The sequence below is a fragment of the Zootoca vivipara genome, chromosome 3 (genome assembly GCF_965207765.1).
Source record: "Zootoca vivipara chromosome 3, rZooViv2.hap1.1, whole genome shotgun sequence".
Classification (NCBI taxonomy): Eukaryota; Metazoa; Chordata; class Lepidosauria; order Squamata; family Lacertidae; genus Zootoca; species Zootoca vivipara.
Window position 1 is genome coordinate 24,326,729 of NC_142586.1, and position 19,764 is coordinate 24,346,492.

General features: G+C 42.5%; 1 protein-coding gene across 6 annotated transcripts in view; it reads left to right on the top strand.

Moving 5' to 3' along the window:
- TRAPPC12 (trafficking protein particle complex subunit 12) overlaps positions 1-19,108 on the top strand; it is a 56,542-nt gene extending 37,434 nt beyond the window's left edge. For all 6 annotated transcript variants that reach the window (XM_035109914.3, XM_035109911.3, XM_035109913.3 and 3 more), the window contains 5 exons: positions 1,995-2,068; positions 11,006-11,104; positions 16,706-16,806; positions 17,506-17,593; positions 18,759-19,108. In XM_035109914.3, coding sequence (XP_034965805.2) covers positions 1,995-2,068; positions 11,006-11,104; positions 16,706-16,806; positions 17,506-17,593; positions 18,759-19,001 — 605 coding nt within the window. In that variant the 3' untranslated portion in view covers positions 19,002-19,108. The remainder of the gene's footprint in view (positions 1-1,994; positions 2,069-11,005; positions 11,105-16,705; positions 16,807-17,505; positions 17,594-18,758) is intronic.
- Positions 19,109-19,764: the final 656 nt, after the last annotated feature.

Genomic DNA, 19,764 nt, shown 5'->3' on the forward strand with positions numbered 1-19,764 from the left:
GTTGCACAAACCAGCTTGTTGCAGAACAGGGCAGGGCATCGCATTCGCCATTTGTTCAGTGGGAGGAAAAAGAGGAAATTGCACCATTTTCCTGGCAGTGCATTGCCTCCATTTCTTCCTTCTTCTCCTTCTCCTTCTCCTTCTCCTTCTCCTTCTCCTCCTCCTCCTCCTCCTCCTTTTTCAAGGCATCAATTCCTACAGGTGCTCCACAGCACACAGTTCCCAGAGCAACAAAAAATGCACAAAAAGCCGTAATATGACAGTGGTTACAAATAAAAATGAACGTATTCTCCATAGTCTCTTGTTAAATAAAAGAAGCTTATTTGAATTGTAATAATGCATCTTATATAGGTTTGCTCAACCTGATATTGGACCTGCTTCACTTCCACTGATACCAAGCAGCTGTAGGAAGCATTGGTGGGTTTTGGACAGCTTTGCGTCATCTGTAGCGGAAAGGATAACATCCACATGATGTGCAAATTTTGCTCTTGGGCTTTCTAGGTCAGGACTCAGGAGTGAGGATATGCGGGGGGTAGGGGGAGCAGTGTGATGTGCATCCATGCCCACATGTACTCACACATATGCATATAATAGAAACCAGGGGTGCCAACTTGAATAAAATACTGGGGGGCAGGTAGGTAAGCCCCGATCCACATAATCGATCACATGACATGGTGCACACATACCATTTGAATGGCAATGCCCATCAACTCGGGGGACCTCAAATATTTTAGGGGGCACGTGAAGGGACCTCCGCCCCTAGGAGTTGGCTCCTATGATAGAAACACATATAATTATTATTTTTTAATGGCGAATGCTGGCTTGAGTTATAAAGGTTAGACAGGGCATTCATTTGAACTAATATAAATGAATAACACTCTGCTAGTCCTAGATGTGGCTGTTAATAAGGAGTTTTTTTATAAAAAAAAACCAGCATAGGTTTGCAGCAATAAAAAGAGCATACTGTGTCAGACAGGAAAATTGGGGCACATTTCCTTGCCATTCTGGCAATTCTATTGCACCTTTCTTTCTCAGTTCCTTTCCTTGCGATGCTCCTTCTGAGTGATAACCACAATCATGGGCACATCGTCATCACCTTCACCCTGAAAGCAATTAAATTGGCAGCCTGATCCTCTGCATCAGAAGTGGGTCTCGCAGAACGTCCTCCTAAGTGCTCTTCGGATTGCAGCCCTGGACATATTAACTACAAATTAGAAACCATCCCCCCCACCCTTTACCCTAGCGCTCATTTTGTAACAGGAGGGGCTCCGTTAGTTGGCTTTGCAACTCTCGGATCCCTTTAAGCAGCGAACGATCAATGTGAGCCATTCCTTTTCACACAGCAGGAACCTATCTGCAAGCAAAGGGAGCGAGAGATCGGCTGCTGCTGCTGCTGTAATATGCAGCAGCCTTCAAACCCCATGTGTTCCAATAGCGTAGGGGTGTCAGACCAGCTCGGCAGCATCTCATACGCCAGAGGCAAGAGTCCAGGACCCCAGACCAAGACAGCCCTTCAACATTCATGCTCTGGTTGCAAATTCAGGTTGTTTTTTTAAATAAAAAAAAATGCTGGTCAGTTTCAAAGGAACTGAGCAGTGTAGATTTTAAAGCTCCTAATGACACGGTTGCAAACTAATGCTTGCAATAACTCAGCACCCTTTTCCTTTCCCCTCTCCGCCTTTTGTTCTGCTGTCGGGGAAAAAATGGATGCTTCCTTGCCTGAGCTAAAACCTGAGAGGTCGTTTGCCAGCTTTGCGTTATTGCTTCATTTATTCCGGCAGTCTGTTCCTCTCGCCAATCAAGCCTCGCGCTATCGAGAGGGTGCGGGGTTTTCCGTGCAACATGGCAGAATGCTAGCAATACTGCGCTCAAGATGCAGCGGTGTTAACGAGGGGAAATCATTTAAATCAGAACGCATATGACTGATAATTGATGGCTAGGGAAAGAGCTTCTAATTTATTTGTGCACATTCACAAGCTGCTCTCATTTTACAGCCTCCGTTCAGCTGTGGAGGTCACGTCTGGGCCGGGTGATGTACTCTACGGCAAACTGTCTGCTAATGATGAAGGTAGGTGGGTACCGTCATTGCAGTTACCATATATACTCGAGTAGATTGTCAGAGAGGCTGAGGATGAGTTAGATCACTGCTTGACGTTACGTGGGGTGTAAGCCGGATGCGCCTGCTGAAATCACTTTAAGCAGCCATGCAAGAACGAGGCAGAATATACACTTTTTATGGCTGGATTTCCAACCTGCTATGACATCAGTTTCATGCCTTCTCGCTCCCTTTTTCATGCCTGGTGTTTACATTTGTTCTACTTCCACTTGTTGACGATGCCACGGGTTTCAGACTTGACATGTAGTATTTAAGTGTGTTTAAATACTGCTCAGGGTCCCTTCCAACTCTATGATGCCATGACACCGATTCCCTCGTGGCTTACTAACTCAAGAGTTTTCAGATCCTTTTGTTACGATGACTATTAATAAATACCTTTGAGCTAATTCAGGTCCTTCCGAAACTGAGATCTGTACGCAGTTGAGTAAATTTAATTTCCCAGGCCTTGTTCTCCTGGTTTCATTTTTTTTAAAAGGCTGAAATCAGTCCATGTGTCCAAAAAAGGCTGGCGTCTTGATTTAAATGGAACTCTTAAGAGCTAGCTCAACACCTTTACCCAGAACGTTTCTGCATGGAAAGATGAAGGAAAGCTTTGCTTCCCCAGTAGCCATCCACACATGCCATGCTCTGTTGTGAGTTGCGTTCAGCTTCTTTCTCTCTATTGGATCTATGATCCCTGTATAGACAGTTTTGCAGCATTTGAACCAGTCCTGAGAAATTAGTTGGCCTGTTTTCCAATGGCTAACGTGCCAACTCATGCAGCTTGAGCAGATTTTGTAAACCTCAGAATGGCGGAAGGATAATTTTGCGAGTCAGAGTGAGAATTTTTTTTATGACTGAAAAGGCTAGGCTCCTGTATTTTGTTAATTATCGTGATAAATTGCATCGCTTCTGGAACCTGGCATGTGGATTTAACAGACCATCCTTAAATGCAATCCATATGCACGAAAGTCAGCAGGGCTGCAAGATGAAACGTAATCATTTGGAGTTGGCAACGTGAAACAAACCCTTTGCGTCACTTGCAAGTAGCCCCATTCAACAAGCTGCTTCCATCACTTGGAGTCTCCTTGGACTTTGCTATGAACCATTTTATTTGCGGCACATGCAGAGAAGCAGTATATGCGAATAAAATGACCGAAACCAACTTGCGGATACAAACCGTTTGTGTGAAGCAGCGCTATATGTGGTTCTTAGCCAGTGCAAAATGCATTCAATCAATCAATCAGTCAGTCAGTCAATCAATCAATCAATCAATCGAGGTTTACCATGCCATTATTGAGATTACTGGAACAGCATGGGAGGCCATTCCCCACAAAGAGATTGCCACATACCTTCTCACACACAGCTGCATTTCAAAGCAACAACCACGCCAGCTTGTGTTTATGATTTCCTTCCTATTGAACACTGGCAATGTCAGTGTTTTATTTGAAATGGACAAGCTTTTGTTTATTGAAGGAGTGAGAGTTATAGTAGTTTTCAAGAAACTCTGAGAAGCTGGTTTTTATAGAGGCAAAGAATACTGTGAACTCTGACTGTTGGAGACACGTTCAAATCCAATATATCTGTCAAATGGGAGTCAAATAATAAAATATCTGGTGAGGGGGGGGACTATTTTTTTTAGCATACTTGGCAGAGCAGTGGTACCATGTAGGTGATTAATAGTGATAAGAGGAAAAGATGCTTCGTTCTAGGCAGGAAATAGCAACAGTATGCTGAAATAGTCTGGAGGTCATAGCAGCAAGAAATCATTTAAAAAACAAGGAAAGTATCATTTTAGCATTTTAATGATGATAAAGGTTTTTAAAGTGCAAAAGTAAGATCCCTTTTAAAATATTCCTTTTTAAAATACACAGGTTGTATAGACGTCTTTGTTTCTACATTCAACCCTTGCTCCTCTTCTTTGTATGAAATCTATCTTGTATCATCTCCCTTTAGTAGCGGCTGGCCATCTGTTTGTTTTACTTTCCCCCCCTTCTTTATAATTCTTTTGAAGCACCGCAACTCAGTCTTAGATCCAAATGCAATCATGGTTTGCATAAACAGCCATCTCTAAACACAGCCTTCCAAGACCATTTTGAGAATTCAGATCTCTGCCTTGGCAGCGTTGGTGTTCAAGCATTAAGCCCTTGTTAAAAATTTCTCGCAACTTTCCCTTGAATATTGCTGTCTGCCCTTCCCAGCTCAGGCATTCATTTCCATGGAAGATTCTTCCGCCGAGAGCAATGTTCACATACTAATTTCAAGGAAGGAAATTGGATTTCAAGGCTGTGGCCACAATCCAGGCAAACTGCAGGGCTTCGTTGCCTAGCAGGACGTTTAATTTAGGTTTCCCTTCGCCTCCCTCAAAAAGGTCCCACAACTTGCAACAAGCCATCTCTTGAGGCAATGGACTGAGAGAAAGTGTCCCATCAAGTGCACCAAAATTCCTTGAGAAAGGTGCTCTCTAGAACATGGCGTGTCTTCTCCACAGATGCATCCCTATGGTGGGGAGCATGAGCCACAGTGGGAACATGGAAACATGGCTTGTATGTCTCATTTTGGAATTGCAGAGCGGCGCCCTGCCCTGCTGTGAACAAGTATCCCAACCCTGCTGAATCAACAGCATTATCTGCCATTTGTGGAATAGTCACGCTCCCAATTCACATTTGACATGCAGCATGGCACCACGTTCATAAGTCATGTATCCCCATTCATGCGCATTTGCACTTCTGCAAACGCCACTGATTTAGGGGAAAGTGGGGCACGTTGAGCCATTTTTTTACTTTAAGCGCTACACACCTCAAAATAATGCACATAAAAGAAAACTTTTGAATTTAACATTTATTAGGTACTATTCTAAACAAAATCAAAGGGTTAATGTTTCACATTTGATGGAATAAAATGACAAAAAAAATCACATTTAATTTTTCCAAAATAATGGATCAATGTGCCCCAGTAGCGGGGCACATTGATCCTTCATTTGGGGCACATTGAGCAAAGAAGAGCAAAGAAGGCATTTTTACTACACAGTATAAACTTCGAAAAGAGTTTCAAAAATATCTCAAAGTTCTTAAGAGTCAGCGTCACTTCAACTTGTACTCATTAAGTAAACATGGAAATGTTACCATGTTAGAAGCACCAGCAGTTCCTCCAAAGCAGAGTGGTTTAGGCAATAATTTTACAATATCCTCAAAAGGAATCAAAGCTTCTGGTTCAGAAGAGGGAGTGAACTTGGGCCGCTCATTCACTTTGGACAGAACACGTTATAGAAATTTTACAATGAAGTCCCCATATTCATCAGTTCCGGTAACTTCAGCAACATAATGGGAAATTGTGGTTTTTCCTAAAATCTTCACGATAACAAAGTTTCCCTCTTTCACATCAGTCTTGTTGAATTCTTTATTTTCCTCTTCCTCTAGTTCAGGCATTCCCAAACTGTGGCCCTCCAGGTGTTTTGGCCTACAACTCCCATGATCCCTAGCTTACAGGACCAGTGGTCAGGGATGATGGGAATTGTAGTCCAAAACATCTGGAGGGCCAAAGTTTGGGGATGCCTGCTCTAGTTCATCTTTAGAAAATGTTTCAAAATCAGTCAAGTCACTTTCAAACAGCTGGTTCGCATTCAACTTTTCTTTCATAATTTTTGACACAGCCTTTCCATATTTTCCATGGGGTACATTGATCCATGCTCAATGTACCCCATTTCCAATTGGATCAATGTGCCCCACATCACCATTTAAGACATAAATCTATTTTTAAGCAAAACAGGCTGGCAGCCATGACAAATATTTTAGAACATACTACAGCTATATTAACTATGATCACATAAATGAAAAGCTACCTTTACAACTTTTAGAGCTACATGGTTGACAATACATATAATTTTTTTAACTAAAGCTTACCTAATTTAACAAATCTGGATTTCTGTTTAAACTTCTTTGAAAACCCAAACACAATGACAGTATGTAGTATCACTGTTATTGTTGTAGTGTTGCCACAAACTTTGTATAAAAGCTAAAGTACAGTTTTAAAATGGAAAGGATCAATGTGCCCCATGGCTCAACGTGCCCCACTTTCCCCTATACAGTGTGAACCATGTGCCTTTTAGAATAAGAGAGGGGGAGAAATAAGCTCCCCCCCTTACATATTTTCCCCTTTCAAAAAATGTAGTTAATGAAGAAATCCAGTTAACGTAATGTGTAATTTAGGATTGCCATAAAAGCATTCACCTTAATTTTCATAATGAAAATTAATCACAAAATCACACAGGTAAAAATTAAAATCACATGAGTACAGATAATTAAGAGTGTTTGTTTACAAGAATTGGGTGCATTTTTTATTTTATTTTTACTTTTCATGCTTGCAAATAAATCATTTAGTTGTCAGATTTGATTTCATGTGTAATAAATAAATGTTAGGATTTTGTTGTTGTTGTTGTTTCTTCTGTCATCGGTGTAAAGTGCAATGTACCGCCATCTAGTGACATCCCTTCCTCCCCCCTCCCCCCAAAGTGCTGTTTTATAGTGCTTGTGTTCTAATTTTGGAAACAGTTTCTTTCTAATGAAGAACACAGGGGAAATATGATGATGCAGAGATTGGTGAGAAGGTATAAGTAACCAGTCTAATTAAAACAGCATTTGCTATTAACTGGATTAATAGCGTTATTGCACCTTTTTAAACTGGTTAGGAGCATAGCTGCCAAGTCTCCCGTTTTCCCCGGAAAACCCCCGTTTTTCCAGCTGTCCCCAGCCGAAAAATTGGATTTTTTTGTTTTTTCCCAGTTTATTCTGGCATGGCGGCCATTTTGGAACTGAGCGGCGCATGCTCAGAAGCGACTTTTGATGCTGCTCTGCCCAGTTCCGAAATGGCTGCAGCGCGACTTCTGGTGTGGCAGCCATTTTGGAACTGGGCACAGCAACATCAAAAGTCACTTCTGAGCATGCTCCGCCCAGTTCCAAAATGGCCACCGCGCTACTTCTGGTATGCTGCTTTCGGTCCGGTCCCTTATTTTTCAGAGAGGAACTTGGCAGGTATGGTTAGGAGTGAGCTCTTAACACTGGAATGAGGGCATGCCCTTTAAATACCAATGAGAAGAGGAGGCCGGAGCCCCAATGAATGGAGAAAGGATCTGGACTCAGTTATGCCTCATTTTTGCAAACGAACCTCCAATTTGCAGATCAAGGGGTTTTGTATCAAGAGTTTAACTCTTCTGTTCCATTAACTCGCCTGTTTTATCATTGTAACAGCTCTGTCTGTTTCTATAACTGCATATTATCTGGCTGTAGCCTGCCCCAGGACCTTAGATTGAAGGGCAGGTGAGAAATCTTATAAATAAATAAAATTCAACAAATAAATTGGCAAAGAGCTGTTTATCATTAATTTCACAATAGCCGGTATATGTCCATAATGCTTGAGAGGCTGTGTTCCGCACCATAATCCTAACAGCAGTACAAACTAACTGGAAAATAACTGGTGGTTTTCTTTTTCATGGACAAAGACTTTGTGTTTGAGTGCTGAAAGGTGAGCTTCTCCCCAGCACTAGTGCATATCTCCATCCTTCATTTCCCCCCTTGTTTTCTCTTGACCATTCTACCCTTGCCTTTTCCTCCCACTATATAGATATAAAATAATCATCTGACTATGAAACCGGTGTGGAGGTTTGTGTTTACTGATAGCACTGAGATAAATAAATAGTAACAATAAGGGGAAAACAAATGAACATCCATTTTCACCTGCATGTTTCCCCCTCTGGGGCAGATTGTTTCATGGAGTGATTTAAGTTGGGGAAATGGTTCAGGGAGAAAGATTGAACCCTTTGCTCCATTCCCAGGATTGCAGTTCCCAACTGAATCACCTATAGAAAGTCAGAACTGGAGAATAAACTTGTTCGTTTTCTCTCTCCTTTTTGGCATTTGGATCTCAAGAAACCAAAACAGCAGAGAAAGGAGAGTTGCTTGACCTGGTCTGGCCTGAGACTGATGCCTAAGGACTCTTTCTTGATTTGGAGCCTCTGTCTTCTAATTTAAAGGAGACATACATCATAAATCTTTCTTAAATTATGCTGCAGTAATACCACTTGGCTACAGCCTGTCTCTTGCTGTTGCCACACAAATGACAGAAAAAAATGCTTCTGGAGGCTGTCATATCCACTGTATTCTTTCTTGAATTCCTGGAACTGTTCCATTGATGACTAAATCAGTACACAGGCAAGGGCTGCTATTCTGCACCCCAAGTTTTTTTTCTTAAGGCAATTTCAGTGGGATGAAGCCAATGTACCTAGATTCTAAAGTGCTGCTTACATTTTGCCCTTGATACCGGTGTTGAAGTTTAGTCAATTGTTTTTATAATTTATTTATTGATACTTATTGAGAGATATACAAAAATACAGGTGAAACTCGGAAACTTAGAATATCGCCAAAAAGTGCATTTATTTCAGTAATGCAACTTAAAAGGTGAAACCAATATATGAGATAGATGCATGACATGCAAAGCAAGGTATGTCAAGCCTTTATTTGTGTTAATTTTAATTATTTCTCATTAGGCGGGTCAATTATAAATTGAATGGAATTAATGAAATGTAATAGTGATGTTTATTTTTATATTATTGTAACTATTTGTTTTATTACTGTGGAATTTCCAAAAGAAAGCATTTGTAAAAATTAAAATACAAAATACAAAAATACGTTGCATTACTGAAATCAATGCACTTTTCGAAGATATTCTAATTTTCTGAGTTTCACCTGTACATACCCATTACAAAGTATTTTTTAAATAATGCATTGATATAAAACAGCTACTTAGTATAAAAAAGAATGTAGGCAGAAAGAAGAAAAGAAAAGGGAAAACCTAAAGAAAGAGAAATTGAGAGACGAGAGAGAAGAAAGATTAGGGAAAGAAAGATAAAGAAGACTAAAAGGACTTCCAGCTTTCTGCCCTGCAACTGAATATAGTATTCAAATGGAGTTAAATTTTAATGTTCATTAAACTTGCTCTTCTATTTGATAGAGTATATCCCCTTCTCAGAGACGTTTGGCAGGTCTGCTTGAAAATGCAGTAGTTTTTTGGGCTTTACATCTCAGTCTAGTGTGACTACGATAAAGCACGGGAGCATTTTGGTTGTGAAGAAAAAGAGAGTTGGCAAGATTGATTTTTATTTTCTTCATTTGATTTTCATTAAATATACCACCCAATTATTTATTGGCTGCTTGGGGGGAGGGAGCAGCCAGGATAGACCTCTGAATTCAAAATCGTTGAATGAGGAGCGCATGGAAATACAGAATGGCTTCCAAGACCCTTTCCCGACTTTATGACCCCAGCTAGCCACAAGCCTGCTCCTGAGCTCAGACCATCAGAAGGACCTCCAGGAGCAGAAAATGGAAATCATTACACAAGCCCTGCTGGGTTGAACCAAAGACCCATTTAGTCTGGCACCCTGTTTCCACAGTGACCAACCAGATACTTCTCTGAGAAGCCCACAAGCAGGACCACAAGTGCAGCAACACTTCCCCCATTCATGATCTCAGCAACTGTTAGAGGTATGCTGCCTCCAGTTCTGTAGAAGTGAAGCTACGGGGAACCAGGCCAGAGGGCCTTCTCAGTAGTGGCACCACCCTCTGGAACGCCCTCCTATCAGATGCCAAGGAAATGAATAGCTATGCAACTTTTAGAAGGCATCTGAAGGCAGCCCTGTATTGGGAGGTTTTGCATGTTTGATGTTTTATTATGTTTTTATATGTGTGTTGGAAGTCGCCCAAAGTAGCTGGGGCAATCCAGCCAGATGGGCAGGGTATTAATAATAAAATTATTTAATTATTTTTATTAGATTGTACGCAGGGCTAGTGTATGGAATCCTTTGAATGGGCTCACAGGTTATTTAGTGGCCAAAGCCATTGCATAGAACTGGTTGAGCCATTGTGTTAAATGCTCAGAACCTTTGTATCATCTCTTATATTTGGTCAGGGTTAAGCATTTAATGTTTCGCTATCCGTATCTATTGGTTTGTTTGTTTTTTAATGTAACATGTTCTGAGCCTAAGGAATGTGTTGACTTTGGAATATTAATAAATATTGCCCCTTCCTGATGTGGTATAATGCTTCACTGCATTGTTGTTTCTGGGCTGAGCTTAAGTTTAGTTTAATTTTTTCATGATTTGTACATTTTTTTAAAAAATAATAATCCATAATTAAATCAAGACCAAGGCCTATAAATCAGGAAGCTACACCCAGGAAGCAAACAAATGTTCCAAAGGCATCCTTTGACAATCATATCTTCAAAAGCATTAAGTGTTAATGTGGGAGGAATCCCTACTTGTTTGCTAAATTCCCATCCGCTTGCCCTGAGCTCCTTTTAAAATTCCCTTCATCTAGCCATTGTGGCTGTTCCCTCATCATAAGAGCAGTGGCTGTTTTCCCAGCAAGAGGAATATTTAGAACATTGGCAGTCTATCTGACTTGGCTGTGCAGAAGGCTTCACTTGCCAAACAGAAAGATGGTGAAGGAGACGTGTGTGTGTGTGTGTGTGTGTGTGTGTGTGTGTGTGTGTGTGTGTGTACGCCCATTGTGCATGATTTTGGCAAATACAAAGCTGTTGCTTGGTGGGCAGATATATTTGGTTCTGCTTTGAGGAGCAGAGATATTTTGGTTTGATTTCAAGTCTCCTTTGTATTCCCAGCTCACGTAATGGGTGCAAGAGAAAGAGGTCTTCAACCTGGTGTCACGCATCTGCTAAACCCAGTAGAGCAGCATTTAGTCATAGGCAGGGGCAACCCTTTACTTGTGTTTTCAACCATCCTATTTTTTTCTATCTTTAAATTACATTGCTTCGATCTGTTTATCGTGCATTTGCTGTGTGCATAGAGCAAAGAGCAACTGCTGACCTTGCATCTCTCTGTGTGTGCTTTCTACCCCCTAGGACTATGTGCTTGCTGTGGAGACATATCACACAGTCATCAAATATTACCCGGAGCAAGAGCCTCAGCTGTTGAGTGGCATTGGGAGGATTTTCCTGCAGGTATATACTCGATTCTGAATAAAGCCAAGTGACAGCCCTTCTTGACCACAATAGAACAAATATTTGTGTGTGATAAAAGTCCCCCGCTAGTATATAGTTTGATGTGTTGGTTATTAACCAAATGCTACAGTGGGAAACTCAACAGTTCAGAAGGTTAACACCCAAAGGTTTGAACACCTAAAGGTTTGAATTAAATGGCAACGTAGAGAATACAAAACTTGATAAGGCGTGCCCTGTAAGGCATGTACAGGGAACCAGGCAGAGGGCCTTCTCGGTAGTGGCGCCCGCCTTGTGGAACGCCCTTCCATCGGAGGTCAAGGAGATAAACAACTACCTGACATTTATAAAACACCTAAAGGCAGCCCTGTTTAGGGAAGTTTTTAATCTGTGATATTTTAATGTATTTTGGTATTTGTTGGAAGCCGCCCAGAGTGGCGGGGAAAACCCAGCCAGATGGGTGGGGCATAAATAATAATAATAAAAGAAGGTGGAGGAGGAGGAGGAGAAGAAAAAGGAGAAGGAGAAGAAGAAGGAGCAGTAGTAGTAGTAGTAGTAGTAGTTTGGGAAGAACATTCTCGTCTTTATCCACCTGACACTTTCTCCTTTTCTCCCTTGCCTTCCTTGAGCATTTCAATTATTATTCTATCCAGAGCATAATAATGCTGTTTGTAGGTTACTAGGCACAACCAGTGCTGCCAAACTGTGCTGAAAGGAGCATGTAATAGTCTAAACAACAAAGCCCGTGTCTCATTAAAATGATACTTGATATTTGGTAAGCTGTGCTTTGAAGAGATGTTTCTCACTTGACACTTTTTTTTTTTGCTCTGCTATAAATTAAATGTACACCTAGTCAGTTTGCAATGAGGTGACACACATAATCCACATTTCTCTCTCTGTATATGGAAACGGGTGAATCTTCCAATTCTGCAACTTGCAGTTTAGTATCCAGGCTAGTGGCCCTCAAGACGAATGTGGGTGGGAGTGGAAGCACGTGCAAAAGAGAGAACACACAATTTCTCAGTGGGCAGATTCCCAGCATGAGCCACCTGAATTTTCTGCCATTGTCCTGCTGTAGCCCTTTAAAGGGACGCGGGTGGCACTGTGGTCTAAACCACAGAGCCTTGGGCTTGCCGATCAGAAGGTCAGCAGTTCAAATCCCTGCGACGGGGTGAGCTCCCGTTGTTCAGTCCCAGCTCCTGCCCACCTAGCAGTTCGAAAGCACGCCAAAGTGCAAGTAGATAAATAGGTAGCGCTCTGGCGGGAAGGTAAACGCTTTTCCGTGCGCTGCTCTGGTTCACCAGAAGCGGCTTAGTCATGCTGGCCACATGAACCAGAAGCTGTCTGCGGACAAACGCCGACTCCCTCGGCCTATAGAGCAAGATGAGCACGCAACCCCAGAGTTGGACACGACTGGATCTAACGGTCAGGGGTACTTTTACCCTTACCTTAGCCCTTTAAAAAAACATTGGTGGTTGTCTTCAGCACCAATCGGCACTTACTGTTCTTTAGGTCTTTACTCTCCAGGCCCCCCTTGTCTTCCAAGAGGAGAGATTTGCCACACCACAATGGCGGGAGGGAATACCAAGATGCCTCATTCCATTGCCCAAGGTTGGTTAGCTTGCTCTTCTGCACTTTTGCCAAGCCATAGCCCATCAGTCACTAAGAGAGCAGCTCTGAATCGAAGCACGTGCTTCAGAATTCTTAATCCCATTTCTTTTTATCACTTAAATGGCAAGATTTAAATATTCATTCTTCAAGAATACAGTGGTACCTCGCAAGACGAATGCCTCGCGCAACAAAAAACTCGCAAGACGAAAGCATTTTGCGATGTTTTCGGCGCTTCGCAAGACAAAGTTTTTCGCTGGTTTTTTGTTTGGCGCAGCAAACCGTGCTTCACAAGACGAAAATTTCGCTAGACGAAGCAACTCGCGGAACGAATTACTTTCGTCTTGCGAGGCACCACTGTATTTATAAAGAACCTCCCCAATACAGTCATAGCTTGGTTGTTGAACAGAATCCGTTCCGGAAGTCCGTTCGACTTCCGAAAACGTTTTTACAACCAAGGCGCAGCTTCCGCAAACTGGAACACTCACTTCTGGGTTTGTGGCATTCGGGGAGCCGAAACGTTCAACTCGTAAGGCGTTTGGCTTCCAAGGTACAACTGTAACAGTGTTCATGGGCCAGCTGAAGCAGACCAAAAAGCCAGAGAAAATAAGGTATTTTGGCACCAAAATAACTGCCTAGTAAGAAGCCAGGTTAGCCTCTCTCTGGGGAGAGCATTCCACAGCCAGATTCCATCACTGGAAAGACCTACTTTCCAATAGCCAGTCACCATACCACACTATGACCCAATCCATACCTCGCAATAAACCCTTCACTCCTCCATGAACGGGAGCAACAAACCATGATCCCTAATGTAATTGGCCTTACATCCCAACTGGGTATCATGGTTTGTTTCACACCAAACAAGCTTTGCTTTCACATCATGACCTTGTTTGAAGTGAAACAAACCACAGACTCTGCTTCAGACCAAACTCTTTAGGCCGGAGATTGTGGTTTGCTGCTCCCATTCGTGATGGGACCATTGCATGTTTTCCCTGGGAGTAAGCTTTTCGAATGAAGTATAATATCTCAGCTACCTATCTCTCTGTCCATCATTAAATGGTTGGTATTTGAAGGCTGTCTGCAGCTGGAGAGAAGCATTGAAATAATTGGGAGTATATCAAACAAGGTTATTAAAACATAAAGTAGAGATGTGTTAGGAAAAAATAGTTTGTGCCTGTTTATGTTTCATTTATTGATGACTTGTAAGTCCTTTCCGTAGCAGCTGGCTGTTCTGGGTCTCAGTGGAGCGCACAAGAGAGCAGAGTTCACTTCCTGGCTACGCTCTCTTGCTCTGAGGTCCATCAAAGGCTGCGCTTGCTGCAAAGACAACATGCCCAACCTTGGGGAGAATGCAAGGAGAGTGGCGCGTGTCTCAGAGGAGCAATCTGTCTGTCCAATTCAAAGAGCAATGTTAACAGGCTCTGAAGGGAATCTTGCCTTCCTCAGTGTTTGCTGTTACAGGGGGCCTTGAGGGAAGAGAGATTATTGGATATTCTTGAATTAGTGGTTTTTACTGTCAGAACAGGGCCTTTTTCCTTCAAGTGCCGCAAAAAAAAAAAATGAAGACAAAGCACGAGAAACCTATTGGCCTGCCTTACATAACCTTGGAACAGTGGCAGCTGAAAACGCGGCTGTTCCTCGAAATGGTTTGGGGCGGCAGCACCAGAGATGTTGCCTTTTCTCCCTTGTCAGTGTTTCACTGTCTTATGCATTGTTAAATTCCAAAACGATACTTGCCATGTCATGTCTGATGAAATCTGGTGTGGGTATGGGTGTTTGTGTAAAAGGCAGTGTGTGAGAGAGTGTAAATCCCAGCATTGCCTTGAGGTGCTGAGCAAGGATGGGAGAGAACCACAATTTAAATAAAATGTAATGCAGCAATGAAATCCCACTCGTGGGATATTAAGTACATAGCATTTGACATCAAAAAGTGCTGAAGCCAGTGTCCCAGACCTGTGCGCTCTTATGATTAAGTTGCAGAGAAAACCCAAGTTCCATCAGCATGTGCAAAAACCTGTAGATGCTGATATTGGGACAAAGGCCCTGCTGCAAAATGACTTCTTCAAATACTCCCAGAACTGCAAAATACTTGGATCCTGGGGTTGGACATAGGAGATGGACTCTCTGCTTCTAGGGTGGCAGAGGTAGCTTATACTATTCATCAAGCTGAATGCAGCCCAATAGTTTTGTGTGACAGGCTGCCTGAGGCTTTATAAAAGCCTCCTGGTTTTTCTGCCTGTTTGGACTTTGCAGAAAACCCGGCAGGCTAACACTATGTGACCAAGGGGCTCCTGGCAGGGTTACAAGATGTACAGCCCTGTCTTGGCCTGATCGCTCATTCCTTCCAGCAGCAATCCTGCAACTCACAACTCTCAACCCTGTCTTGAGTTGAAGATAAAGTGGGAATTGTACAGTGCATTTCTTGCCCCCCCCCCTCAAAAAAGCTCTGTGGCAACACCTCTCTTATCTCATTTCCTTTCTTCACTGCACACAAAAACTTGGACTGGAAATTGGTCTCATTTTTCTTTTCCTCATCAATTGAAGATGACGTTGAGCTTTCCAGTCACACACACACACACAAAAACCCCAACTTCTTCCCCTTTCCAAGAAACTGGTCAACCTAAGGAAAGGAGCATGCTATAAATGGCGTGTGCTGTGTAAACTATGGTTTGCATGAAAGCCACTACCTAAATCAGGCTGCAGGAAACTTGGGGTATACACAGTTGTGGGTAATTTGAATCGGATGTGTACAACCTTGCTCAAGGGTTTTGAGCTGAGGAGCCTTTCTCCCTCTTTCCAGCAAAAGATGGATGTGCAGATCACTGATTGGTGATCCCTTCTGAAGTTACGTTCCTGTCCACTATTCAGAGCGGTGTTTCAAGTGAGGGGCTGGCGGGTGGATTAGGTTATAATCCAGTGTTAGTCATACTGTATTCAGAAGAGACCTGCTGAAGACAATGGAATTAAGTAACAGGAAGTTCAGGCCTGCTTTATGTATGGCTTAGTTGGATATCACCCACTTGTTTTTATTTATTTTATTTTTTAGAAAGTGGTTTATGGGAGTGGTGGAACCAGCCCACTGCTCCCCGTTTGTTTCGCCCGCCCGCCCCCCGGGATCCCTTGGTGGCAGAGAGGGATTACTGGGGAGGTGGGATGGGGAGGGGTAGTGAGATTTCACTGGGAAAAGGACCGCCTTTACCTGTCTGCTACACCTCGGGACTTCTGGTGGCAGTGGGAATCGCGGGGAGGTGGGGGATGGGAGGGGTGGACAGAGGAAGGAATAGAGGAATATAACTGAAAGAGAGGATGACATTGAAATATGATTTTATCTTTGTGATATTGGGGTTGAGAATATGATAGATGAAATATTGCTAAAGATGGGGGAGGGGAAGTCCAGACGATAATGTTTAGTAAAGAGGGTAAGATATATATAATTGTGGGGTGGGTGCTTTTGTTTATTGTTTCTTATTTCTGTGTTGTTGTTGTTGTGATATGTGTTATTATATAAAATGAATTAAAAAATTAAAAAAGGAAGCAGAAAAGCTGAAAGCTAGCCTGATCGATGCTAGATTCAGAGCGAAGAGTAGAGCTTGCTCTACAACCAAATAAAAACATGCTGCTCCTGTAAGTCAGGATTTCAGCACATATCCTAACTTTCCTTAGTTATTATGGTTGTGGAAGGCATATATCAATTTAATCCTTTTTAAAAAAAGAAATAAATAATTCCGAGTTCTGATTCTGCAATAATATCTTGCATAAGAAAATATTTCCAGGTGAAATGCTTTAATGGAACGGCATCCTTATGATTTTGAGGTAAAATGACATGTATTTTGAACTACTTCTTCTTGTTGTTCACATTCCTTGTACGTTCCTTCTTCCCCCGCCCAGTGCAGAAAGGTATTTTTGTACGAAAGCCTACCTTTTTGATGCCTCCCTTGTGTGGTTTGTTAATTGCAGCAAATGTTTCTTAGAAATTTTTTTTTGTGTGCCACCCAGATTGGAGACATAAAAATGGCTGAAAAGTATTTTCAAGACGTCGAGAAAGTGACTCAGAAATTGGATGGGCTGAAGAACCAAATTATGGTTTTAATGAACAGGTGGGAAATGTAAAAAAGCTAAATTAATCTTAAACATGATTTTGCAAAGAATGCACTGTGAACATTAAGGGGCCCAAGAGAATGCCCCTTTCTCTTCATTTCTCTTTTATGTAACTACAACTGTCAGAAGAAAGACTGATTGGCATCTACCAGCCCTTGAGATCTGTATAACATGGTGTAGTCATGTTATCTTAGATTGACGGAGTTCTGTTTCCTTTGTTACAAGAGCTGACTTGAAAAAGTATTTTTTGTCCACTCCAAACCTTTCTCTTCAAATCACTCTCCAGCATATCTTAATGCTGTGGTCCTATATGTGCTTATAAGGAAGTCCCATTCATAGAATCATAGAGTTGGAAGGAACCACAAGGATCATCTAGTCCAACCCTGTGCAATGCAGAAATATTTCGCCCAATGTGCGGCTTGAACCCACGGCTCTGAGATTAATGAGTCTCACGCTCTACTAACTGAGCTATCCCTCACTCCTTAGGCTATGTGGTTTATTTGCTATGCATTTAGTCTGAAATCTAAATTGTAACATCGAGGCTCCCTGATGAAGATCAGCAGCCAAGAGCACTCAGAAATTTGAGGAAACGAGGATGACCCGTCACCTTTTGTAATGTCTTTGCTACTTTGAATTTTCTGAAGTAACTTTCATCTTCTAAAGGAGCACTCTCTCTCTCTTTTTCTCTTGTATTCCAGAGCATTCCTCCATCTTGGTCAGAATAACTTTGCAGAAGCTCACAAATTCTTCACAGAGATTTTGAAGGTTGACCCATCCAATGCTGTGGTAGGATATGTCTTACAGTTAAATCATAGGCTTCTAAAACGACATCCTTTAAGAGCAGGGATGGGGAATCAGTGTTCCTCCAGATGTTGCTACCTTGTAACTCCCACCATCCTTCAGAGGCCATGCTGATGGGAGTTTTGAATCCAACAGCCTCTGGAGCACCGCCAGTTCCTCATTCCTACTATAGAGTCCAGTGCCCCAAACTGTAATTAATGTTGCACAAATGAACATGGCATAGGCAAGTCATTGCTCCCGGGAATCAGTAAATTTTACAAAAACAGCACTTTTCAGTAACATATCTTGGTGCTTTAGGATGGTCGGGTTTTTTTATGCAAACCTCTTTGAAGCAAATGAATGACGCAGAGCAGTATTGCTTGAGTCAGTGTTTCCCAAACTTGGGTTGTTGGACTACAACTCCCATGATCCCTAGCTCGCAGGACCAGTGGTCAGGGATGATGGGAATTGTTGTCCAAAACCAGCTGGAGGCCCAAGTTTGGGAAACACTGGCTTAAGTGATAATTATTATTATTATTTATACCCCGCCCTCCCCAGCCAAAGCCGGGATCAGAGCGGCTAACCCCAAATATAAAACAACTGATTAAAATACAACTCAACAACAAGTCTACATACATCAAAATTAAATTAAAAATTAAAAATGCAGCCTCATATAAAAGGGAAAAAGAAAGTAGGAAATGGGGAAGGGAATCAGGTTGGCTCCAGGCCAAATGCCAGGCAGAACAACTCTGTCTTACAGGCCCTGCGGAAAGAAATCAGGTCCCGCAGGGCCCTGGTCTCAGGAAACAGAGCGTTTCACCAGGTCGGGGCCAGCGTTGAGAAGGCCCTGGTTCTAGTAGAGGCTAATCTGACTTCCTTCGGGCCCGGGACCCCTAAGGTATTACTGTTTATGGACCTTAAGGTCCTCCGCGGGGCATACCGGGAGAGACGGTCCCGTAAGTACAAGGGTCATAGGCTCTTTCGAGCTTCTCTGCGAGATTTTTGGCAAACAGACAATATTCTAAGGACTGATCCTCTACCATGCTCTGAAGGAAAGAGCATTCAAATCCACCTTTGACCGAAAAGCGACAGTGTGTTTAGAATTAATATCTTGAAGTGCATTTTTTTTTTTTTTTGCTCCATGGATGAATCTAATATACCTTTTCTTTAGGCTAACAACAATGCTGCAGTTTGTCTGCTTTATCTGGGAAAACTGAAGGATTCCCTCCGGCAGCTGGAAGGAATGGTTCAGCAGGACCCTAAGCACTACCTCCACGAGAGCGTGCTTTTCAATTTGACAACCATGTATGAACTCGAGTCCTCTCGCAGCATGCAGAAGAAGCAGGCTCTGCTTGAAGCTGTGGCTCTCAAGGAGGGTGACAGTTTCAACACTCAGTGTCTCAAGTTAGGATAGGCCTCCCCTTTCTTGTTTTGGAAAGGATCATTTCAGAAGTTGTACATACTCCTGCTAATCTGTAAATGTTCTTCGAGCTAGAGCAATAAAAAGCTTTTTAATTATGAGCATATGGTAAAATTACTACGTTGTACGAGTTTATACGCTGGTCTGTTTTCAGCAAATCCTGGCTATCACCCTGGGGATTTTGTGTTGATCTACAGCCAACTTCATCCCTGAAGCTATTGCCAAGCTTATAGTATGTACAAACAATCGCAGTTATTCAGATGGGTTTTCTCCCTGCAAATAGCAGTGCACTTGAGCTAAGTTGCCTTGATGGCTTTTGTTCTGAACACATTTGGGGCTTCGTGATAAAATGGCACCAGCTAAACTCATTGCATGTGTATAATTGGAGGGCGGTGGGCGGTGGAGGCAAGAACGCTGCAGTAAAATTCGAAGTTATGAAGATAGGCTGCCTTTCAGCTTTTCCCGAATGCATCGCGCCCACTGCTAATGTCCTATTATATCTCAAAGCAGATCTGTGCTCCAACAGTGCCAGCCCAACGTGTAAACTCGGGCAAAAGGAAATAAAGGTGCCTAGATACTATCATTTGGATTCCTAGGCTACCCACTCCCCAAAATCGTCTCTACTGTTAGGGTGTTCTGCTCACAGTAAGCCCTCAGTAGCCGCCCCCCTCCCCTGGCATCCACATAGAGAACATAAATAACTGCAGGGAGGCAGGAGGCTCCCATGTGATCTAGAACCTTGGCTGCTCAGGGTTCC